The following is a 23349-nucleotide window of genomic DNA, read 5'->3' as shown; positions in this document are numbered from 1 at the left end:
GGGGGGGGGGGCGGTCCCCGAGCCCCGGCGGTCCCCGAGCCCCGGCGGTCCCCGAGCCCCGGCGGTCCCCGAGCCCCGGCGGTCCCCGAGCTGTGCCCCGGCGGCAGCCCGCGGCTCCGCCACGGCGGCGGAGGGCAGGGAGCGGGGCGCTGCCGCGGCAGGTGGCGGGCGGGCGGACCCCGCTTTGCGGTGCCGGTGAGCCGCGGGGGGTGGGAACCGGGGCTCCGGTGCGCTCCCTCTCTGGCTCGGTGCTGCCGAGTCTGTGCTTTGCGGCCCCGAGACCGAGGGAGAACCGAGTAAGGGGAGCCCTGGCCGCCGGGGGGGCGAGTCCCGGCAGCGCGTTCATTATCCCAAGGTGTGCCGTGAGCCCGTAAACCGGGGCTCGTGCTTACTTTGGCGCGGTCTTGTGCCAGAGGAATAAGGCAGCTGTGCTGCAGCTTCAGGTGATGTCACTTGAGGATTTTAACTGTCAAAGCTTAAAAATACACTCGCTTGTTTAAAGACCGCTTCTGCAGATGTGGAAATCGTGAAGTAAAGCCATTGATTCCTTTGCATGAGCGCATAGCTGTGCTGGCGTTCGTCATCTCATAAATCCTCCTCTGCGTGCTGCTGAGCAGACCCCTTCTGCCTAACAGAGTGCTGGGCTGCACCAAGACCTCCGGCGTGAATTTGGTGGCTGCTCGAGCTAAGATCCCGCTATAGGCACCTCTCTGAGGCATAAGGACAGCAAAGCTTCAGCCCCAAAAAAGCCTAGCTGGGAAGCATGCGGTGCCCGAACCCTTTCCAGGATGAAGCTGTTTGCTAAAGCAGCACCTGGTGCTGACGGGTACGTCGCCAACTGCGTGGCGCTGGCACGGTGCGTGCCGTGGGAAGCTGTTGGCCGAGGCAGCAGCATCTGAGCAGCGGTTTGTACATGGCGTGCGTGTCTCCCCGCTGCTGTGACGTGAGCTTCATGAGAGACGTTTAATGTGTGGAGGTGGCGCGAGCTATTTTTTCATTCTGGATGTGAGCAGGTACAAGACTTCACCTGGCTTGCCTGTGTCTTGCACCACGCCTGCTCCTCATGTAAGAGTTTGTTTACTTGTCTCCTCTTGCAAGGTCTCTTAATCTGCGCTGGGAAGCCTTTCTATCTTTAACTTTTCCGTGCTTTAAGATGCGAATCTTGGGTGTTGTTTTTTCTTTTAAATACAGCGCTGTGGTCCTGAGTAGCGGTCCCTGCATGTTCCAGCTCATGTAGAGGTGGTTGTTTGCTGTGATCTGCTGGCACTTCAGTCCAGTGTGCTGGTGCCACTTGTGCTGTGCCTTCTCGGGCATACAGACATATGTGAAACTACATTAAGATGCATTTTGTTTTGTCGCATTTATTTGGATTGCCTCAGGTCCCTCGTACCCTGTCCTGTGACTGCTGTTAGGTCTGTGTGACAGCTGTGGATTTTGCTGCTGGTGAATGTGGTTCCAGTGGGGCTTAAAAACCCTTAAATTTAGTGTGTCTGAGGAAGCCTTGAGACTGAGACTTCTCTCTCAGACCTGTGGAGATCTGGCATTTCAGATAACATTTTATGTGGAACCACTCCGGTTGGCATGCTGCGTGCAGCTTATAAACCTGCCTAACGTCCTTTGTTAGGCAACAAGCAATTTGTGTGAGTGGGTACCGGAGCCCTGACCCTTCTGTGTACAGGCAGTTTGTGTTGACTGATTTGCTTACGCTCCATGGACTTGTGAGTAGCTCTGCTTCAGCTGAGTCATGCAGCTTTCTCACTTGCTGCAGTATTTCTCTGTCTGGTTTTCCAGTGGTCCAGGGGGCTTCTGAACTGAATCCTGTATGTAACTGGGGTGAGGCTGATCAAAAATGATTGTTTATGCTGCTTAAAATCTTGTTAACTCTTTAAACCTTACGTCGTGAGTAGAACCCCTGTTTTCTAAATGCAGGAGAGAAGTAGGCTGAATTATTTCCCTCCTCCTGCAGCGTTTAATGCTGCGTTGTGAAGTATCCTATTGCTGGAAATTTTGGTTTTAACAAAAAAGCCCAGCATCCGTAGCACATTTTCTTTGGAGTCTTTGGTCTCTTCACCTTTCTCTGATTTAACTGACGGCTTGCTCTTATTTACACACAAGTTTTCAGATACAGATGATGTGTCAGCCCTTCTAAGACCAAACAAGTAGAAGTACTTGGGAAAAGATGCCGCTGAATGTTAGGGAATCTAGCACTCACATCACGCAGCTGACACTGATCAATTTTGCTTGTACCAAGTGTAGCTGATCACATTTTCTCTTTAAATGGAACTTCCAGCTTTCCTAGCAATACTTGCTCTTAAAGCTGGTTCATGGGGACTGAACTGTATTCTCTATATGCTTCTTTACTATTTTGGTCACATTTGTTAATGGGTTGCTGGCACCAGGTCTGTTCTCGAGGCGTATTGCTGTGGCATGCTGACATCTCGCTCTGGGGTATTGCTGTCTGTTGCTGCTGGGACCGGAGGACTCTCAGTGCCATCTCGCTCCCTCGCTGTGCTTGCCCAGGCCCAGTGGAGTGACCTGCATGGTTCTGCAAGATGTAGTGTAACATCTGATGAGTCTCTGCCATTGACTTCAAAACCCCGTCTGAACTTGTTGTATCTCATCCTTCTTGCTCCAGGGAGATATCTTCAATCTTCCTGCTCCTACTCCTCCAGTCTCCACAGCAAATTCAGCATGAAGGCTCCTTGAGTTAACAAGAGTAGTCTCCAATTACCCTGTCTCAAGAATTTTTGGAATAGATAGTTGCCTGTGTATGTGCATACTTTGTTGTTGTTGTTTGAGTGTTCTTCCAGTAATTTTCTTGCTAGATGGCTTACTGCATCTTCCAGGCCTGAGCGTGTCATAGTTTTCCACTCAGCTTCCCCAGCTCACCTCTCTGTTTCGGTGCTGGTTGTCCTGTGTCGGTTATCCCTGCAGAGTGAAAAGCTTTTTTTGGCCCTCCTAGGGACTGACTTGTGCATCTACACTGCCTGTCTTTCCCATTAAGCCCCTGCTTGCTCTTCCTATATGAAAAATACCTGCTGTCTCTTAGCAGCGGGGAAAACAATCACACAAGGTGGGTTGCTTTCTGATCCCCATTCCTACGAGCTGCCTGAGCTCCTCTGGCCAGGTTGAGGCCTCTTTTCCCCCCTCTCTGGCTCCTCGGGCACAGCCTCGCACAGGGGGTGCTGCAGGTGCCTGCTTGCCCCAGTGGGGTCTGGCTGCGGGGGCTGACCGCAGCTTGCCTGTGGAGAGCAAGCCCTCAACCGACCACTTCGGGGACCTGCCCTGCAGCTAGGGAGCTGCCAAACCCTCCGTGCTGATTGCTGGGGAGGCCTCAGGGGGGGCAGCAGGGGCGGGGGGGTGGCCCCTTTTGGCAGCAGCCGGTTTTTAAATTGGCTTAGCTGTCTCATAAAGCCGTGCTCTCACGGCCTAGCTGGATGCTGTAGCTGCAGCTAAGTGAAGGGCTGGTTGCCTTGCTGAGGGGGGGGGCTTGCTGTTCCCCCATCTCCTGCCCCTTGCTAGAAATGCCCTATGTAAACCTGTTCAGCTCACTAAAATGGCAGGAGGGGGAAAAATCCACCAAAACCCAGAGCAAGATAAGCCAGCTCAATTGGAATATTTTTTCTTATCCACCTTTGGCAGCTGGGGGCAATGCCAAAAGCAGCAGGAGGGACCGAGGGACTGGCGGCGGGGGGAGCAGAGCGTGCCGGGGGCATGAGACCATCCCTTCTGGCAGCGGCGGGCCTTCAGTTCGGCTTAGCTGTAATGTGAAACCGCACCCCCGGCCTCACCTGTCTGTCTGATCATGCCTTTGATTTATATGCTAGGTTTTGCTGTTTAGTTTTCCCCGCAGACTTTAACCATTGTATCTGATAATGAACCAAGTGGTTGAGCCTTATTTGTTTAATTCAAAGACAAGTTAATAGTTCCTACCTTGGAGTTGTGCGAAGTCTGCCTGCCTTGCAAACCTTGGTTTTCCTTATGCTGAACCTGCAAAAAAATGCCCAAGGAGAGGGGTGGTGGTGGTGGTGGTGGGGAAGGACTTGTGCCGCGAGCAGCCTGCTGCTGGAAGATGGGCTCTGTGGTGGTGTAAGGCATGCTCCTAGAGCTCGCTGTGGCATCCTGGCGGTGCTCACAAAGATGCCGCCCAGTTCCCGTGTGGGACGGGGGCACTCCAGGGGCTCAGCCAGGCTGAGGGCAGCGTAGTGAGCACGGTGGGGGAAACACCATGGGTTTTGGCTGGCTGCAGGAGTGGTGCTGGGTGTCCTTGGTGCCTTCTGGCTTGCAAGGCTGAGCTGCTGTGTGCTCAGCTGGCAGGCGTGCTGACTGGGTTGGCCTGGTACGACCATCCTGCAGCAGGCTGCGACATTGAATTTGTGTGTCACTAGCTAAATATATACCCAATAAAACTGTCTGGCCTTGGTGCATCAGCTCAAGCAAAAGGAGTCTGTGCTGCCCCTCTGTGGGAAGGGGCTGGGCACTGCTGGCTTGTGTTGTTGGGGTGAAATACGTGTTTTGTGGGTTGAGTTCCCTGCCCAATGGGTTGGCATCTGCAGTGAGGTGCGGGGCTTCTCTCCAACCTGTGTCCTCCCTCATGGAGGTAGTTCCTGGATGCCCCCGATTGTTCTGTGTCATCTACTGAATCGCTGGAGGGTGGCTGGGTACTGGAGATTGCATTCCTACTGCAGTGTCTTCGGTTCTTGTGTGGACACCCTGTGTTGGATGGCAACCTGCTCTGGTGGAGGTGTAGCTGGAGATGCTCCGGTTCTTGGAAGGGGATGGTACTTGGGGTTTTCCTGTCACAGTTCTCACCCAGTAAAATAAACCATCCTTTTGGCTAAAAGGCCTCGCTCTAGAGAATCTTAAGAGGAGTGATTTTTTTTTAAGCTTTTAGTTCACCAGTTTAGAAGGTGACCCCATGCGACTGCTCCTCTTGTGGGGACGAGTCCAGTGTGGGGAGCTGTAGCTGAGGGCGGTTAATGTAACCCCTTCTGAAGCAAACCAAAGGTGACTTTTCTGGGCTCAGATCCCCCAGCTACATCCAGATTGACCCAAGCTAGGTTTTCCTAAGTAAAGTTACTGTCATTAGGTGGTATTTTTTCAGGTTTTGTTTCCTTTTTTCCTTTCCTGTTTGCGAAGAGATGATAGATCAGCCCAAATAAGGGTATGGAAGAGGCTGGAGATTTTCAGGAGGATCCACAGACCGTCAGTGCATGACTTGTTGCCTTTATCTCTGAGATCAGGAGATTCTTTTGCAGTGATGGATTAATCCACTCTTGAGTGAATAATATAACCAAGAACAAGTAGGAGCCAGCGCTCCAAACAGATGATGCGTTTAATATGTGTGTGCCTCTCCTCCCCCACTGAAAAGCTTCTTTCTTCACGGTTTCATCCGGCAGGCCCGCTGAAATCCTAGAGCGGCCTGCCTGCACGCCAGCCCCCTGCCGCGGGGGATGAGGATGGGACCGTGTCAGGTGTCTCCGCTCCAGGTGGGCAAGGAGGGGATGTGCTCGGCTTTGGGAGGTGCCCGAGGCCCACTTTGCCTCCTGCCTCTCCATGTTACCCCACTAGAGGTGCGGGTGCTGCTGCTGGGCCTGCCAGAGCAGTCCGTTGGGCCCTGAAGGCAGTGGTCTTCAGTGCGAGGAGCCTGCAATGTCCCTCTGTGCCACCCTGCAGCGCGGGGAAAGGGCTATCTCAGCCCATGACCAGATCTCATGGAAGTGGGTGGGCTGGGGCTCGTGCTTCACCACCTGTGAAGCGACTTGGGGGGTCACAGCGCAAGGCAGCTGGTGCTAGGGAAGAGTTTTAGGTGCCAGGTTTGCCTGCTTTTCTGATACTTCCCCCATAGACCTGCCACTGCTCAAGCCAGTGCGAGGAGCCACTGCCTGCTTTCAGCCTGCTTTCAGGGCTACTTCAGAACCGCTTTGGTGTGGTGGATCTTAAGGGGCCCAGTGGCATGGGCACCATTTGGCTGCTCCAGGGCTGTTCTGCAGGACCTCCTTGGATGGGACTCAAAGGGCCTGTGGTGTTTGATGGCCACGGTTGACTGGGTGCCCTCTGCTCAGCACCACAGTCTGCATGCTGGCAAATGCTCTCGTCTCTCAAGGTCAAGTCAGTGAAACCCATCAGCGTTGGGTTGCCTTGGTTTTGTGAAAGCTGGTGTTCCTCCGCTGGGGATGTGGTGGCATTGGAAGTGCTAGTGACAGATTCCAGCTGTAATTTTTCCCCAGGCTATATTTGCTGTGTGGATAAAGATAAGGTCTTTAAAACAGCATTTACCCGTCTGGGGAATGGGTTCTGGTTGTGTTGGCAGTATGTGATTCCTGGTAGCTGAAGAAGTTTGCTGCATAATGTTCCAACTCCATGTAGATTAAATATATTGCAGAGTTGAACTGAACAATAGCATGTGTTTTTTTTTCTTATCCCCCCACTTCCCTCTCCAAAAACGGCTTCCAAATTGCAGGTACATGTGCATATACTAAAGTGTAGGCCCAGATTTTCATAAAGTTTGCTGAAGGCTGCTACTTCTGAGGATCTGTTTTGTTTGCAATAGCTTCAGGAAATCTTTGTTTCTCAACAGCCTCTTCAAAATGTGCGTTTTGGTGTAGCACTCAGATGCTCCTTGCCTAAATGCTTTGCTGTGACAGTGTATCGCAGCTTGGAGATTTGTCTCCTCTAATAAAATGCAAGCTAAGGAGGAAAACCCTGCGGGTTTTTTGGAACAGAAAATGTTTTCTGTTCTTGCCACTAATCTTTGTTGCAGAACAAAATAGGAATGTATACTTTAAGTCTTTGTAAGGGTGTAGAAGGAAGCTGGCAATGGATGTAATCAGAAATGTTATCAAAACTTTCTAAATATGTTGAAATTTCAGGCCTAATGATGTAATTTTAAATTCAGATATTCAGACTGAGGCATTTTTTTGGGTGCAGACTGCACTTTCAGATCGCTGTGCAAGTCAGGATCAACCGGAGAAGAGTCTAGAACCAGGTAATAGGTGGCAGGTACTGAAGTAGGTGGATTTGCAGTTGTGTCGCTTGAGTCTCTGCAGCACTGGAAGTCATCACAGAAACATATCTCAAATTTGGTGGTAGCAATAAAATGAAGTGTAGTTTCCTGGATTATGTACTTTTGAACTGAGCATTTGAAAAAATGGTCTAATTCTTAAGTTAGCATTTTTTCTAATTAGTACACTTGTCATTGCTCATGCTTATTGCTTATGGAAGCTGCTACACTAGGACAACCTGTATGTTTTGAGTTTGCCTGGAACAGCTCTTATTGATTACAGTAACACAAAATGAAGTGCTGTGGCAAAGACCCTAATTAGCCTGACCGGTGCAATGGGAGACCAAAACTCCTCAGCTTTGATCTTGTAGGTTAGAAAAAGAGAACTGTGAGTAACCTTCACCCTTTCAACCCTTTTTCCTCGAGTGGATAGGTTGCAGGTTGAGGATGTAAAAAGTTGAAGTTCTTCTCTGAGCCAAAGGTGTGAAGCTGTTTATTTTCACTCTGGAAATGTATATATTGCATGAGGCAGATGCTAGCCTGCTTAACCTAAGCATTCACTACTTATCTGGGGTCTGGCAAGTGTACAAGTGGTGTCCATTCTAATCCCTGAATATTAAAAAGTCCAGGCACCTTTCTCTGGCTATGTCTGAGATTGCTTTAGAAACACAAAGAGGAGCCAACAAAAAAGAGCATTTGCTTCCCTTGCCAAGTTTAAATGAAGACTAATGCCGTGGTGCTTCTTAATCTTGTTTTTCTTGCTATCTGATGGATGCTAACGTGGGATGGAATAGGTCCTGGCAGCAGTTATCTTCACAGGGGCCCTGTGTTGCTGAGCTCAGCATTACACTTTTGGGCAAGCTGACGCACTGTGAAGCCTTGACCCTTTTCTGTGTCTTGATGTCTTGGTAATTGTGTCCCTCTTCCTTTGGGCACGTCTTCCAGAAGCTTGGGCCTGCCCTTGAATGTCTGAAGTGAAATCCTGCTCAGCGAAGTCAGAGCGTAGGATGTGTCTGTGCGAGTGAAAACACGGCTCGGTCAGGTTAACCCGATAGAAAGTTCTCCCTGATACCTGCGATGAAACCCAGCTACTTTCCTATCAGTTAACTTGCTCGTGTTTGAACTGGTTATGCTGGTAATAGCTGCCATTGCCATGATTCACAGGCGGCGGGAGGAGACGTGGGGCTCTGACTCAGCTGCTGGCAGGCTTGCAGCAACACTCGGGTGTTTCTCTAGGTGGGCAGTGGGGATGCGGCCCCGGGCAGCGGTGCTGGTGCTGGTGCTGCCCCATGCGGGGCAGTAGGACGATGGGAGCTGAACCCTCAGGCCACAGCATTTCACCACCAGCCACCGATGGAGGACAGTGCTGGAGGATGGTGCCAGCCTCCCTTTTTTTGCCACAAAGAGGTGACCGGACCAAAATGATTTTTCCTTTTTTTTTTTTTTTTTTTTTTTTTTTTTGCCAGGCATTGCATTGAGACAGCTTCTATCCAGGCCCCAAGCTGGTGGGGCTGCTTTGTCCATTGTCAGGGTACCTTCCCTCTGGATTAAGAAGGGCAGAAGCAAGTTTTTGGCCAAGAGTTTGGACTTCAATTTTGAAACCAGGTTTGATCTGTGAGTGTGGGGGAAGGGAGGGGAGGACGGCAGTAAAAAAAAAACGAATCAACCAGTTAGCTTACAGTAAGGCCAAAAGATGAATTGTTGGAAGGCTTTTTTTAATCAGGGGAAGAAAGACTGACTCTTTCCTGCTTTCCCCCTCAGCTGTCACTGGTTAGCCAGTTTGCTCTTTAATAAGCATTGTTCTGTGTGTCTACCCTGGAGACCCGGTTCTGCAGCAGTGCATGTTGGTGTGGTGTACTACCGTAACTAGGGACTAGTACGGACTACTGTATAAAGGGAGAACAACCATTTCAAGCAGAGTGTAGCACTTCTTTTTAGGAAAGAGTCAAAACCTTGCTCTGTTTTTATGTATAGTTTCAGCTCTCCACAAGCAGTGAATTCTAAAGGGTGACTAACAACTGTGCTGTAATGCACAGGCTTTGCTCTCTGTTTCCAGCGCACCTCCCATATCCTGCAGCCATGAGTTCACAGGCTCCTAATTGCCTATGATGTAAGACAGCAGTAGATGGGGCTGCTATAAATTCTGGCTGCAGGTGTGGATTTAATAGTTGTGCTTCCCTTTAAGGGATCACGGAGAGCATGGATCCCTGCAAGTTACAACAGATGGAGTTGGACTTGGGGGCAAGGCATCTACAAGAGCCATTTGCCTGCATTTTTTTAGAGATGCTGCTTGCTGGAAGCTGTTGAGGTACCTGTGTTCATCCAGAGTCACCTCAGCAGTGAGCTTGCTGTCCTATAGCACAGCTCAGCCATGGCTGCTCTTCTTTTCAGGGAACCTTCTCTCATCTCAAAACTGAGCAGGCATCAGTGCGCTGCAGGAGCTGGACCTTCAGGCAGCATGCGTGGACACAAACTTCTTTGTCTGTGAATCTGAGAGGTTTTTGTTGATGAGCAGAGCAAGCCTGTGGGTCTAGTCCTTTTTGAAATTGTGCTCAATGCTGATTATAGGAATCAGAGTTTACAAACATGGGTGATTGTCCTTCATGTGAGTGTGTAACTCTGATAATTAGGATTGCAAGTCCCCTAGCTCGCTGAAAATGAGTGTGTCTCACATGGAGTTGGGTTTTGGATATTTTCCCTTAATTTTGGTCTACATTCTTGCAGTTCAGGGTCTATTAAAGATATTGGGAAAGGTGCCTGGTAGGCTGACGTGAATCTCTTTGCTGTTTGGGTGCGAAGTTCCCTTTCGTGGACGTTGGTTCCTACCCCTTCCTTTGTGCTTGTGCTCTGAGACTGTGTGGTGAGCTGAAACTGTTCCCTTATCCAGGTGAAAACTAAACCTCATTTTTCTTTGGCTGAGGTTTCAGCTGGATCTGCCAGCAGGTCTGACTCACTGGCCACGCAGTCATGGGTGCAGATAGGAGGATGCAAGCCAGGTCCTGAAGGAAGGTGTTGCTGCCCTCCTCAGCAGTAGCCTGAATTCAGATTGGCTTAAACTGGTTGTGAAATCTTGTTCTTGGTAAAATTATTTGGCTGAATAATGTAAAAAACAACGCTGTGCTCCAAGGATCAGGTCAGCCCTGCAGGAAGAAGAGTGGAAAGGACTGATGAGGGGAGCATTCAGAAATACCTTGTACATGACTGGAGGTGAGCAGAATTGTCCTTGGAAGTCATAAGGTGCTGCGGGAGAACCAGTACAGGTGTTGAGCTGAAGATACGGGGAAGAAGAAAAATGAGAATAGGGTGAGATCTCAGGGGTCTTAAGGAGCAAAGGGCAAGAATTTTGTATTTATTTGGTCTACGGTTACTCTGATAGAACTGTTAGGCTAATGATACCTTTCGATCCCTTGGGGTCTAAAAGCCCTTATTTAGGCATTTAAACATAATTGCAGCACAGCAGAACTGTATATTAGGCTAATGCTCTGTTCTTTTTCTTCCCCGGAGGCTAGAAGAGTCAGAAACCATACCCACTTCATTAGTGTGGCAGCAGGGGGACTGTCAGCTTTTTTTGAAGTTTAATAATAAAATTAACCTAACTGTTATGCCAGTTTGTGGGCAAGGAAGTGTGACTTGGGTGCATTTTCCTGATGCCTCTCTTGCTGTGACCAGTGCTGCTATCACTGGATGCAAATTCCGAGTGTCTGTGATCAGGATGCGCCTGTGGCGGATACGGAGTCGGGAGTGTTTGTAGCTGTGTTCTCTTACAGGGAAGAGAGCTGCTTGCTGCAGAAGCACAGTACACAAACTGTTAAATTTTCTTCACTCTGCTCACAAATCCATTTCTTCAGTCAACGCCAAAGCATGCGTTCTTCTATCAAGACCATATGTATGCCAAGACTGAGGTTTTAAAGTCAAGGTGTTTTTGAAATATTGGAGTGCAAATTAAGTATTTGAGTAATCTTAACTGTCTTCTCAAAAAAGTTCGCTATCAGCCTCACATATAACTCAAAGGATTAATGGAAAGCTAAACTTTGATCAGAGTCCAACAGCTGATACCAACCATGAGACTTTCCAGGCCTGAAAGCAAAATAGAAAAATCCAGTGAACAACTCGGCAAAAGATCTGCTTCTCTGTCTTTGAGGCAGTCCAACTTTTTGGTCATGTTTTTAGACTGATATTTCTTGTTTTTCTCAGTTACTTAATGTCTTCATGTGTCTCCTTTGTCCCATGACACCAAACCTTACCTTTAGAAGAGTTTGAGTAAATTCACATTCTGCATGTTCAGAATTCATTTCCTTTGCTCAGTGCCAGTCAAGTTCCTCCTGCCATTTGCTGCCCGTTATCCTGAGCAAAACATTCAGTCTTAATTGGGACAAAAATAATGTGCCATTTGACATTGTTGCACAGCTGATAATACACTTTAGCCCTTAAAAATGCTGTCAGGTTTTGTCACTAGCTGCAGGCCACTAACTCACAGCGCGGGTTGAATAGTGGAGCAAATATGGAGCTGCCATCACTTGCAAGCTAGAGAGCTTTTGTGCACACTCGTGCAAAACTAATTATAAAAATGCATGTTACTTATCAAGAGTGAAAATACTAATTGACTCATTAAGCATGAATGCTTATAGAAAACATTTGAGCATGGGCTTAGCACTGATTCATTTGGACACTAAGCATGGGGATGGATGGAAATTTGGAGATGTTAATGGAATTCAAGGTAAGGATTGAAAAGGTTGTGCAATTTTGTTCTGCAGCTTCTTTAAGTTGTTACAATAACAGTCTAGAAAATTTACTACCAGTTTAAAACATAATAAATAAATATGAACGCAACATCAAAGGATGCTGGTTCTTGTAATTTTAAATACATTTCCATTTGGTTTGTTTCTGTAGATGCCTTTGAGTATGTTTCATTGTGTTCTCTGATCTCTGTATCTTTCACACTTGCTTTATAGGGTCACTGTCAGCAAACTGCTTTTGTGGGGTTTTCCTTTTCAGATTTTCAAGTGTGTTTTAGGATAGAGAAAATATTGGGCTTTCAGGACTGCTGGACAGACTTCAGTTTGTTTTATAAAGTTTTATAAAAGCACCCAAAAATCCCTTTGAAGTATGTAATTTCATTACTTACACTCTTGAAATGCTGTCTTTCATGATGCCATAATTCTAATACAAATGCCTAGTTATGGTATTTTAAAAAAGGAAGAAAAATAGACCCCAACACTTATGTAAATGCCTGATTCCTTATCTACATTACTCGGCTTCCTGTAATTTAGTAACACAGAAACTGCAGTTTCAGTGCTTGAGGTGGAGAGTGTAAAACAGGAGCACTTGATTTTTTTTTTATTATTTTTTTTTTCACAAGCTGTGACTACAGCACAACTTTTCTCGGTGCTCGGGTCCTCTCTTCTGAGTGTAATTAGGAACACATTGATTCTTATTGCAGCTGGCAGCTGCTCACTATTGCCTTTTTCAGCTTCTGACCCCCATAGTCCCGGTGACCTTTCCTGGGGTTAGTCGTGGGCCCTTTGCATTGTGATGGGCTAGAAGTGGCTCATGTGGAGTTGATTATTTCCTTGCTTGTCTGGCCTTTTTGGTGCCATAACTCCAAGTCACTTCCATTTTCTTCCCCTGCTTTTGGCTGACCACAGTGAAAGGAAATGCTTTTGCTGGCGACAGGATCAGTTTGCATGCTTGACTGACTCGATTGAGACCCTGAAAAGGGGGGAGGGGGAGGGTAATGAACACTGTAGGTGCTGCATTTGCTTTTTAAAGGCTGATGCTAATGATGGAGTGATCATTAAGCATTCATAAAAATGGTGCTTCAGCAGTGGCCTGGGTTGCCTTCGAGCGACCTCAGACCCGAGCATGCCGGCATAAAAATCCATCTGCCACATCCTCGGTGCGCAGCGGCTCCAGGAGAGGTGCAGGCCACAAACGTGCGAAATAACTGCGGGCGCCTTGGCGTCGCTTGCTCGTGGCTGCTTCAAGGATTTCCCAGCCACCAAAAGACCCAGGAATAAACCTCAGAGGTTAGTCTGCAAAGCCGATGGGCGGATTGTCAGTTGCTACTGGGCTCCCAACCATTCCTCCCAGCACAAAAAGCTAATGAAGTATATATGCCAGCTGTTACACTCATTTTGCCAGACCCCAGGAGGACAGCATGAAGACAGTCAGTGATCAAAGGCTTTAGAGATCACTGAGGAGCCCGAGCTGCAGGAATGTCTGATTGCTTTCTCTTGGAATGCCACAGGCTTCAATACCATTTTTTTTAAGGTGTCTTGGTGTGAGATTTAATGATCTAACTCAGCTTGCTTGTACTAAAGGCATAGTATTTTAGTTAATTCTGAGGGTTTTATTTGCCCCAAATTTAGATTCTTTGAAAACCTGCAATTGTTTTGTCAGTACAGCAGGAATCTGGGAAAGGGAGTTAAAATTACTCTTTTCTTGGTAATTCTGCAATTTAATAGAATAAATCAGGAAAAAATAAAAGTATTCTCAGCACTTGCTATTTGTTTAGATTGCATACAGTCCTATCAAGTGAGGTTGGATTAACTGATTTTGTGTTGCAGCTTAACAGAAATATGCAGTCTTTGGAATCTAAAGCTGTTTTGCTGCAAGTAAGGCTGTTGTCATGCCGGCAGCTCGCAGGCAGTGCTGCCCCTGAAGCAGCCGCTCTGTCAAGCAAACATCACTTTTTTCCTAGGTCTTCTTGGAGAAGGCTGTCAGCTTCTGGAGGTGGAGTGGGTAACCTGAATCATTCCCTCTGTTCCTGAGCGTGCAGTTTCCTTCCTCCTCCTCTCTTGCTTTGTGCTGGCTCTGGTGTTCCCAGGGCCCTGCACCAAATGTGTAGGGTGCATTTGGCTGGCCAAAAAAACAAACAAACACCCTTTCCACTTTTAGCTTTAGTTTGGCCTGGCATGCTGGAACATGGCTGAAGGTCAGAGGAGGCTGGGGGGAGTACTGGGGTGGGAATACGGCAGCGGCTGGGGGCTGACAGGGGGCTGCAGCTAAATGGCACTGGCGGCTGCTTGCTCTTGGGCACAGCAGCAAGGTGATTCAGGGAGCTGTAAAAATGGGTATGGAATAATGTTCATTTTAGTAGTGTCTCTGCCCTTGGCTGAAAGGGTGGAGGTGAGTTTATAGGAAAGGAGCAGGAGGACAGGTTCTTCACTGTGTCCTGAAGGATACAGGATCCTTTCAGCCCAGGTGCCACACGAATGTGTGGTAAACAGCAGCACTTGTCATTTTTTGGAGTGTCAGACTTGCTTTTGGGGCAAACACAGGGAGGAATGAGTTAGTTTGGAAGGTGGTAGGTTAAGACAGCTGCACTGAAGACATCAACTTTACATCAAAGACCTGTCTGGAGGGATGTTGAGAAGCACGAAGAGAGGGAGAGGGCTGCTGCCAGGGATGTGCTGTCCTGCCACGTGTGTGTGAGGCAACAGCGAGGAGCCTGCCTGGCTGCTCTGAGGCCTGGATCTCCTCATCTTGGCCCAGGGTTGCTCCTGTCCTTCCTAGTTATCTCTTCAGGCCTTGAAATCCTGGTGATTGCCTGCAAGCTGCCCAATAGCGGCAGCTGTGGAGCTGCGAGGAGGCTTGTGCTGAGGCCCGTCTGCCAGCCCAGCAGTGGGGACCTTGTGGGGACCCTGAACCAGCTGACTAAAATGTCACCTTCCTGGCTGTTGTGCTGTTTCTCATTAGCTCTGATGACTTCTTTGCTTGCCAGTAGGTGGCATCCCGAAGGTCTTGGGCATGAAACTGCCAGCTGATGGATAGGCACATTCCTGTCCCCAGGACTGTTGGATGAGGAGTCCCTTTTATGAAGTGTCTGTGACAAATGAGGCACACAACTAGAATTATCTTGTCCTCAGAAGTACTCCATTGTAATGATTTAAGTCCCAGAAGGTATTGGGTGCACATTTACAACCTTGTGCATGCTGTGTGCTCCAGAGATAAATATCCATCAGAGTGGTTGGGACTCCTCCATCTCGTGACACGAGCCCTTTGTCTTCCTTGTTTCCCTTGACCTGAGATATGCAAGAGCAGCAGTTACATCATAGTTGATAAGGAGGTCAAGTACTGGAGGAAAATAATTGGAAAATAACTTTAGATGGAGATGTCTGAGTGGAGGTAGAAAAAGTATGTGCTTTTGCCATGCTGTGGCTTTCTGGTGCATGTCCCTGATGGTGCCTGTCTAGAGGAATTGCCATTGGAAGTGGAAAGGGCTTTTTTTGATCCATGAAAATTGTGGCCACCTCAATTCAGTTTTGTTACTTTTATGAATAATTCCTGTTAGTACTATTTATTTTACAAGGGCCTTAAATAGCCCTATCTTCTCAGTGACACCTCTTCCTTCAAAATAACTATTTGATTTACCAGTGATGGAAACTAATTATCTCAAGTGAGGAACAGCAAATGGAGGATCACACCGATGTTCCTGGGTGAACTCAACCTGGATACTGAGATACTAAAGTGGAGTCACATCCAGCCAAACTGCTCCTTTTTCTGTTCCAGGTAGATCCCCAATGACCCATACTTGCTGTCAAATGTCGTAGGCAAAATGAAAGTTCAGGATTATTGAAATAATGGCAAAGAGGAAGAGTCCTGTTCTTCCATCACGTAGGCCTTTTAAAACTTGGATACGTGTTACAGAACGTCTATAGTACGTCTTCTTCACTGATTGCCTAAAGACCCCCAAAACTATGAGCTGTTGTCTTTCCTCTTTTCTACATAGTGAGAGCCTTCTATAGTGACATGAGGTAAAGCACCTGCAGGAAAAAAAAATAAAATAGTTTGTTTTGTGGGATCCCACCTTCTCTTGGTGTTTGCGTATTTACCAGTGGATAGGAGATCTCTGCAGTCCTCTCAAAAGTGGATGACAGAAAAACTTTATTCTGATGCCTGGGCATTGTCGCTGAACAATAATGCTGCACCAGTTAAAGTTAACATTTTTATTTTTTTCTCCAGTCAAAGAGCATTGGTATTTGTGGCTTTCTTTGCATACTCACTGTTTTACAGTTGGTCTTACCACTCCACAAGCCTATGAAAGCCAAACTGGTAGGTCAAAAGAGGAGTAGCTGTTGATACTGGCAGCTAGGAACATGTAAAGAGAAAGATAAACAAAGGGAAATCAGAGCCTGGATAAAGTAGATCTCCAAAGATAAAGTTTAGTTAAAGATAATGAGCTGGCCTTGTTTAAAAAGACAGCTGCAAAATAACCCAGTAGCTCCATGTGCTGGGGTTAAAGTTGACCTAGAATATACGTTTCATTGCTTTTCATAAATAAATAGTCAAGGGAAGATTTGGCAAAAAGCAACATTGCCCCCCACCCTCTTCAGAAAAGTGTTTGATGTTAACAAGTTCTCTGCATGTTTACTTTGTCCTCTGTGCTCGCTGGTGGAGCGGCTCTGCTGCCCTTGAACCGAGTGAGAACTCAAATAAACCAAAATGCTTTCTGCACAGCCAGTCTTCCTTGCCATCTGCGTCTTACCAAAACAGTCCCGACTCCTACAGGAACCAGCAAACTGTTGCAGCGTGGTCTGCAGGATTACTGGATCGTCTGAACAGCTGAAATAAATTTGCTGGATCAGATAAAACTGCCCAGAAACAGGAGCAGAACTTGTCAGATTTTCTCTCAGCCTTCTAAAACTGTCATTATAAACTTGAAGTGCAATTTGCAGGGAGAAGTAGTTGTAAGCAAATAGTTCTATAAAATCTGAAGTGATACTTTTATTGTTATTGGAGTCTTTTCCTGATGCTTATTTTGCATACTTTTTACAATGACATTCTGATGATAAAATACTGTAATTTTAAATAAACTGTGGGAATAATTTTGCTGTTGATATCTGGATCTAGCTTCTTGCAACCAAATGGCTCCACAAGCACTCAGGCTGAGAGTGCTGCTTAGGACTTATTCCTATCAAACATATGCATTGCTGCACTTGTTTCTCTGCACTGCCAGTAGAACTCATGGTTATTGTATTTGTTAGATATGTGTTTATATACATATCTGATATATGAGATGTTTAAAATATATGTTGAATGTTATCAACAGCAAAAGTGTATGATCTGTTTCGGGCAGACTGATAAATGAAGTAACTATGCTAAATGAACTAACATCTTATTAATCATTATAATACAAAAGGCAAATAAAAAACTTCAGTGAGTGACGCCTGCAGGGTTTTGTTTTGTTTATCTTTTTTTTTTTTTTTTTTTTTTTTGAGAAGAGATGGGGACTCTGAGTGTCTGAAACACAATGCCTGAGACTTACCTCATGTAAGGGGGGCTGCTGGTTTCATGACTTGGTCCCTATGTTTAGGTGGTGGAAGGGAGGTCTTCTGCAGTGCAACTGACAGACGTGATACAGCTGGAGAAAGGACTGTCCTCTTGTAGGAGCAGCTGTGTAGATAAAGCGTGCATAATGAGCCCCCCAGCAGTATTTGTGAGAAAGCAGTTTCAGTTCTGGAATAGAAATGAGAACAAGATGGACATCGGTAATGTTTTTTTCAGTAGGGTTTGCCTGTAAATCAGCTGAGGGACAGTGCACGTAAGCAGCATGGTTCTTGACTGACATGACGAGGAAAGCAGATGACATATCTCACTAAGCAGGTTTAGCACAACCACAAGCAGTAGCCGCATTGCAGAATATAGATTCACAAAAACTTGTAAAACAAGTGTAGCCTGGTGATAGATGACCTAATGATTATTGTTTGCAAACAATATTATCTCAAATAGATAAGCTGTTTACTTTGGACTTCAGTTCCTCTGGATGGAAAGTAGTCTAATTTATCAAGGCTGTACGGTTCAGCGCGTATGCCTCACATCCCAGCTGTGGAAAAATCTTATATTAAGAATAGTACTTGGAAACATAGTTAAGTTTAACTTCTAGCTCATTTTTACAGATGGTTTCTATATTGTGAAGAATATTGGCTGTTTCCTGGTCGTGCTTTTTTTTAAACCCCAAACACTTTGTTGTAAGAGAGTTAAAAGAATAACTCCTGAAATTTACAGTAGACATCTGTTTGTTTGTTTTGTAGCTGTTTCAGTGCCTCATCTTAATCTGGAGCTTTGCGCTTTCAACTTCTGCAACCAGGCGCTATGCATCCAGATCCCAGAAATTTACAGGCACCACTTTTTGTCGCCGTCACGGTTCTCATCTCTGCCACGAGTTCAGGTAAGGCCTTCTTGCCCTAAACAAAATGTGTTTGCAGGCTGAGCATGTACTTCTGAATGAGCAGTGATTTAGAGTGCATTTCAACTTTAATGCCAATTTTAATGCATGTTAATGATAGCCTAATTTTGAGGATGCACGGAGAGCTTACACTCTGAAGCTCAAATGTCTTATGCTGGATATATGACTTGTTTTTGAAAACTTGGCTCAAAACAAATGCTGGAATTTAGAAGGCTCTCAGTTATGTAGGTTTGTTCTTTGGGATCTCCATGGACTAGCTGGATTCTGATTTTGCTGCGTACCGTGCATCTCGTGTTCCCATGGGATTGGGAGGGGATTGAAATTTGCAAGGGAAAGGGGGAATGAGATCTTTGAAACACGAACATTGATGCGTGGCTGTAGTTGGAACAGCTCTTGCGTTAAAAAAAGAAGAGGGATGGTTTTAATTGACACATCTGCTCTGCGTAGTCAGCTTGTCTTAATGTAACCACACAAAAAAGAAGCTTTTACTACTTTTAGCACTTCATAGCCAATCGTTATAAGCAAATGGGATAAATTTTATTTTTCAAGCAGTCATAGGAGATAAATTCCAGCTGCAGGGTCACTGCTACCAATTTTGACTTTTACATTGAATGTAAAGTATTGGTGTTACAAGCAAGGGCAGGGACAAAGATGAGGGAAGATGAAAGTAACAGTGCAATTTCAGAGCTATTGGTAGCTCGTGAACTAAAAAGGCCAATGCTTTTCTCTTATCCCTGTAAATTCAAACTGAACTAATAGGAAAAACAGTTTTCTAATTAAAAGCTAAAAATGTACATCTGGAGTGCTGTGAAATGCTTGGATACCATTTTTATGGATTTCATATTTTTTTAAGTGAAGCCACACTTTAATTTCCAGTTTTATTTTGTTTATGCAGATAGTTTAGTTTATGGTTCTGTTAAAAATGCACTGTTTCTCATCTGAAATTCATCTATATAGACAGAGCTTGGACAGACTGACCTTGGAAGAAAAGCATGAACTGAGAGCCCCACCTACAAGAAAACTGTCTCTTATTTGGATGTCATTTAATCTTGTCTTGACCTGTACTATCAGGACTTTTTTAGCTTAGTCATAACCTAAAACTGTTTTTCCTTGCTGTTCTGTCTCCTTGCAAACACTTTTTCTCTCAAGTTTCTAACCAAATAGGAGTTATTGGTGTTAATTGCCTTTCTCTTGATCTGTTTGTACAAAATCTTTAGCAGAAAATTCCATAGAAAACAAATGGAAATAATTCCCAATGTTTCATTGGCCAGGATTGGAAAAAATTTCCTCCAACAAGCAGGAATTTTCTTCTGGCAAATAAATGGATTCTCGTAACCAAGTTTTGTAGAACTGAACCTTTTATTTATTAGCAGCTTTTCCTGTTTCTGTTCGTCTTGACTCAGTAAAGATAATGGGCTCCCAATTCATCATTCTCATCCTGATGAAATCCATGTATTTGGAATTATCAAGAGCCTTTGCTGTTCATCCAGCTTTTTTATCCTGCTATTTTTAATTAGTTCTGCAGACTCAGAGGCAGTTCTGCATAAATACCTGGCAGGCTGCTACCATTTCTAAAATTTTACAAGTCACGTCCGGGCCCGCTTCATATGGGACAGATCAGCTACAGCTGTGTGTTACTAGACTCTGCTCAGGTGACGGGTGCTGTTTCACTCTGAGTAAAACCAGTGTGATTGCAGTTACTGCTTTCCCCTTTTTTCTGGCTCTCGCAAACATGGTCTCATCATGCTTTTATCAAGTGATATCGGTCATATCTGGATGCAAGGGTTAAATTTACTTTTTGTACGTGCTCACATTGTCTATAGTTGGGGATGTATCTTGCCCTTCCTTTAAGCAGAACCTAATTTTGTTTAATTGTTGTTACTGTCTTTATGGGGTTTTAATCTTGTCCAGAAGTTTTCCCTGGCATTTGAGAGTGGGAATTTGTAATGAGTTCCTCTTGCAAAAGAAAAGGTGATACCTATTTGAGTATCACTAACAACTTGGTGTTTAGAGACTGCATTTGTCAGTGTGTGATATGAGTAGTCTTTTTAGGAATATTTATGCCTCCTGAGAAACTTTTTCTGAAGCAACCAGTCCCTTCCAGCACTGATGAAAGAAGTCTGGTTTGTGAACAGTGGCACAAACCTTACAAAATAGGATAGCTATAATACAGGCTGTGGTCAGTCTTCAATATGAATCAATATATCCTTAATCTCATTGCATGTACTCATGCAAAATGCATTAATAAATGCTGTTCACTAACTTAATACTGTTGTGTTTTTTTTTTTTTCATTTTAGGTTTAATTCCCCATTTTACTTCTGAGCCCCTGTCTACTGTCCAGAAGTCTGGTGCGCCCATACAACTACACTGCTCTGCTGAGCCCTCCACAGCTCGCATTTCTTGGCTGTTTAATGGAGAGCCTTTGGACAGCAGGGTGGGAGAAGTGGAAATCCAGTCGGGATCTTTGACAATCGTCTCTCTAAGCCTGTCAACGTCTGGTCACTATCAGTGCATTGCCAACAGCAGCGTGGGCGCTGTTGTGAGTAGGGCTGCAGCGATATCAATAGGCAGTAAGTTAATTTTTGTTTGTGTTCCTCACTCCGTGCAAGTTGCGTAGATCTCATCCAGTTGACTTGTAGAAAAAAACTAGTTTCAAATCCCCCCCCGCCCTGCCAGCACTTAGTATGTGACCAGTTATGTTTTTCACCAATATTCTGTCTTCTGCGTCACATGAGACCTGTCACACAGGATCACAGAATGTTAGGGATTGGAAGGGACCTTGAAAGATCATCTAGTCCAGTCCCCCTGCCGGAGCAGGAACACCTAAATCGTCACACAGGAGCACGTCCAGGCGGGTTTTGAAAGTCTCCAGAGAAGACTACACAACCCCCCTGGGCAGCCTGTTCCAGTGCTCTGTCACCCTCACTGTGAAAAAGTTTCTTCTCATACTTAAGGGGAACCTCCTATGTTCCTGCACACATCCATTGCCCTTTGTCGTATCGTTAGGTGTCATTGAGAAGAGCCTGGCTCCATCCTCCTGACACTCACCCTTTGTCAGGTGGTGCACATGTGGAACAGCTGCCCTGGAGAGCTTGTGGATGTTCATCCTTGGAGGCTTTTAAAGACTCCACTGGAAAAGCCACAACTGGCTGATTGAGCATTGGCAGTAGCCCCTTTTTAGCTGAACTCTGGGCTAGAGACCTTAAGAGAGCTTTCCAGCAAATACACATATTATTCAGTGAAATAACATACAATTCAACGAACGACCTAAGATGCAAGGATCCTGAAAACTTTTCTTCAGAAAGGATCTTCAAAAAGGATCAAAAAGCAGCAAGTGAGCTGCCATGCCATTGCAGAAGCATGCTTGAGGGTCAGTAAGAAAGGAGAGGAGAAATGAGTCAGAATTGTTGCCTGGGAAATGAAATGAATTTGTGCACCTTCCACCTACAGCATTTCCTTGGTGAAAACCATCTAGATGTTCTTCGGGGGACTGTCTTCTGCCATTCTAGGTGGAATTTCCCATCTCTGTAGCACTGATTCTTCTAATCAGTCTTTGGTGCTTGATCTGTAAATTACTTGATTTAAAAGAGTTTAGAGGAAGTGCAATGTTTTCCAGGTGGAAAGGACGATGTAGTGCTGAGAATGGGAATGCAGTATTCCTCCATGAGGATGATTTGTCTGCTTAAGATTGCAGTGCTGCCTGAATTGGCCCTTTGTCAAGCAGGATTTGAGTGATTTTTCTGTAAGGGTACCTCATCTATGGAGCATGTCCAAAATACCACTGGGAGGAAAATTTCTTGTAAGTGTTTTGGTAGAGTACTGACCCATAGTAAGACCCTCTCAAGAGAGCTATAAGGGTAGCTAGCATAGAAAAACTTCTCAACTTAGAAGATGCTTTGAACATGAAGGGAGTAGAAGAGCAGCCTTCATACTTTTATCCCCCTTTTGAGATTTTAGTAGCAAATTTGAAGGTGCTGTTGATTGTTGAGGCTTTCTGCTTGCCTCATTGCTCATGGCAGTGAGTGGAAGATGCTATTGTACTCAGCGTTGTGTTAAGAGAAACAGAACTACAATTTAATGTTTCTTATGAGAAGACTTCCTTGTGTTAGTTCAAATTGTCTTCTGTATTGCCTTCAGAGTCCAAGATTAACACCACAGTCTTCTCTTACTGATTTTTCTGCTTTCTTTTCCTGGAGGAGTTGAGGGAACATAGGAACTATTTTTTCTCTTCACTATTCCTGGTTAAATGCTAGTCCTTCCTGGGGTAAGAAAGCGTGTCTACACCAGAAGGCTTGTGGTATTTACAGGCTACAGAAAGGACCATGCCTGTTGATATGAACATCTAAATGCTGGGCCAGTTAAGAGAATCAGCTTGATACCAGCTATGTTTTTAAAATGTAAATAACGTCATTACTTCCCTTCACCTTTCCCAAGCCTTTGCTGCTCTTAACCTTTTACCAATTCCCATCTAGGTCTAGCCAATTTTGATACTTCAGTGAAACCTGTTATTGTAGCAGAGGAAGGCGGCACAGCTTTCATTGGCTGCAAGGTGCCAGAAAGTAACCCTAAAGCACAAGTTCGCTTTCGAGTACGGGGAAAATGGCTGGAACAATCAGCAGGTGAGAAGTTTTATGCCATTAACTAGCAATATAAATATCCAGCAAACTCTTTCTTGGAATTTTATCTGAAGTAACTTAAAACCTTCCAGTAACTTGCATAACTTTATGCACAAATCACTTCATCTAAATCTAGCTTTGTAAATTAATACCCTTCTTATAGCAGCATGATCTCTTTGTGATCCTAAATTTAGAACAGATTGATTTTTATGACAGGTTATTTAAAAGAAGCAACTCTATTTGAAACTAAGTTAAATATAATCATTTTTCCTTCCCTACTTGTTTAGATAACTACCTAATTCTTCCATCTGGAAACCTGCAGATTTTGAATGTATCTTTAGAAGACAAGGGATCCTACAAATGTGCTGCGTACAACCCAGTCACTCATGATCTCAAAGTAGAACCTGCTGGACATAAGCTTATAGTCACACGTAAGTATTTTCACAGAATCACAGAATTTTCTAGGTTGGAAGAGACCTCAAGATCATCAAGTCCAACCTCTGACCTAACACTAACAGTCCCCACTAAACCATATCCCTAA

At 45.4% G+C, this 23349-nt stretch overlaps 1 protein-coding gene across 5 annotated transcripts in view; it reads left to right on the top strand.

Annotated features, from left to right (window-relative positions):
• CDON (cell adhesion associated, oncogene regulated) overlaps positions 1-23349 on the top strand; it is a 61178-nt gene that overhangs the window by 1293 nt on the left and 36536 nt on the right. For 2 of the 5 annotated variants that reach the window (XM_035346331.1, XM_035346327.1), the window contains exons 2-5: positions 18037-18173; positions 20490-20762; positions 22665-22811; positions 23096-23239. In XM_035346331.1, coding sequence (XP_035202222.1) covers positions 18098-18173; positions 20490-20762; positions 22665-22811; positions 23096-23239 — 640 coding nt within the window. In that variant the 5' untranslated portion in view covers positions 18037-18097. Of the gene's footprint in view, positions 1-1810; positions 1834-13972; positions 15515-18036; positions 18174-20489; positions 20763-22664; positions 22812-23095; positions 23240-23349 lie in introns of those variants that run through there. The other 3 variants (XM_035346329.1, XM_035346328.1, XM_035346330.1) reach the window with 3 other exon arrangements.

Source organism: Oxyura jamaicensis, chromosome 24 (assembly GCF_011077185.1).
Source record: "Oxyura jamaicensis isolate SHBP4307 breed ruddy duck chromosome 24, BPBGC_Ojam_1.0, whole genome shotgun sequence".
Lineage (NCBI taxonomy): Eukaryota > Metazoa > Chordata > Aves > Anseriformes > Anatidae > Oxyura > Oxyura jamaicensis.
This window is presented reverse-complemented; position numbering and strand designations above follow the sequence as displayed.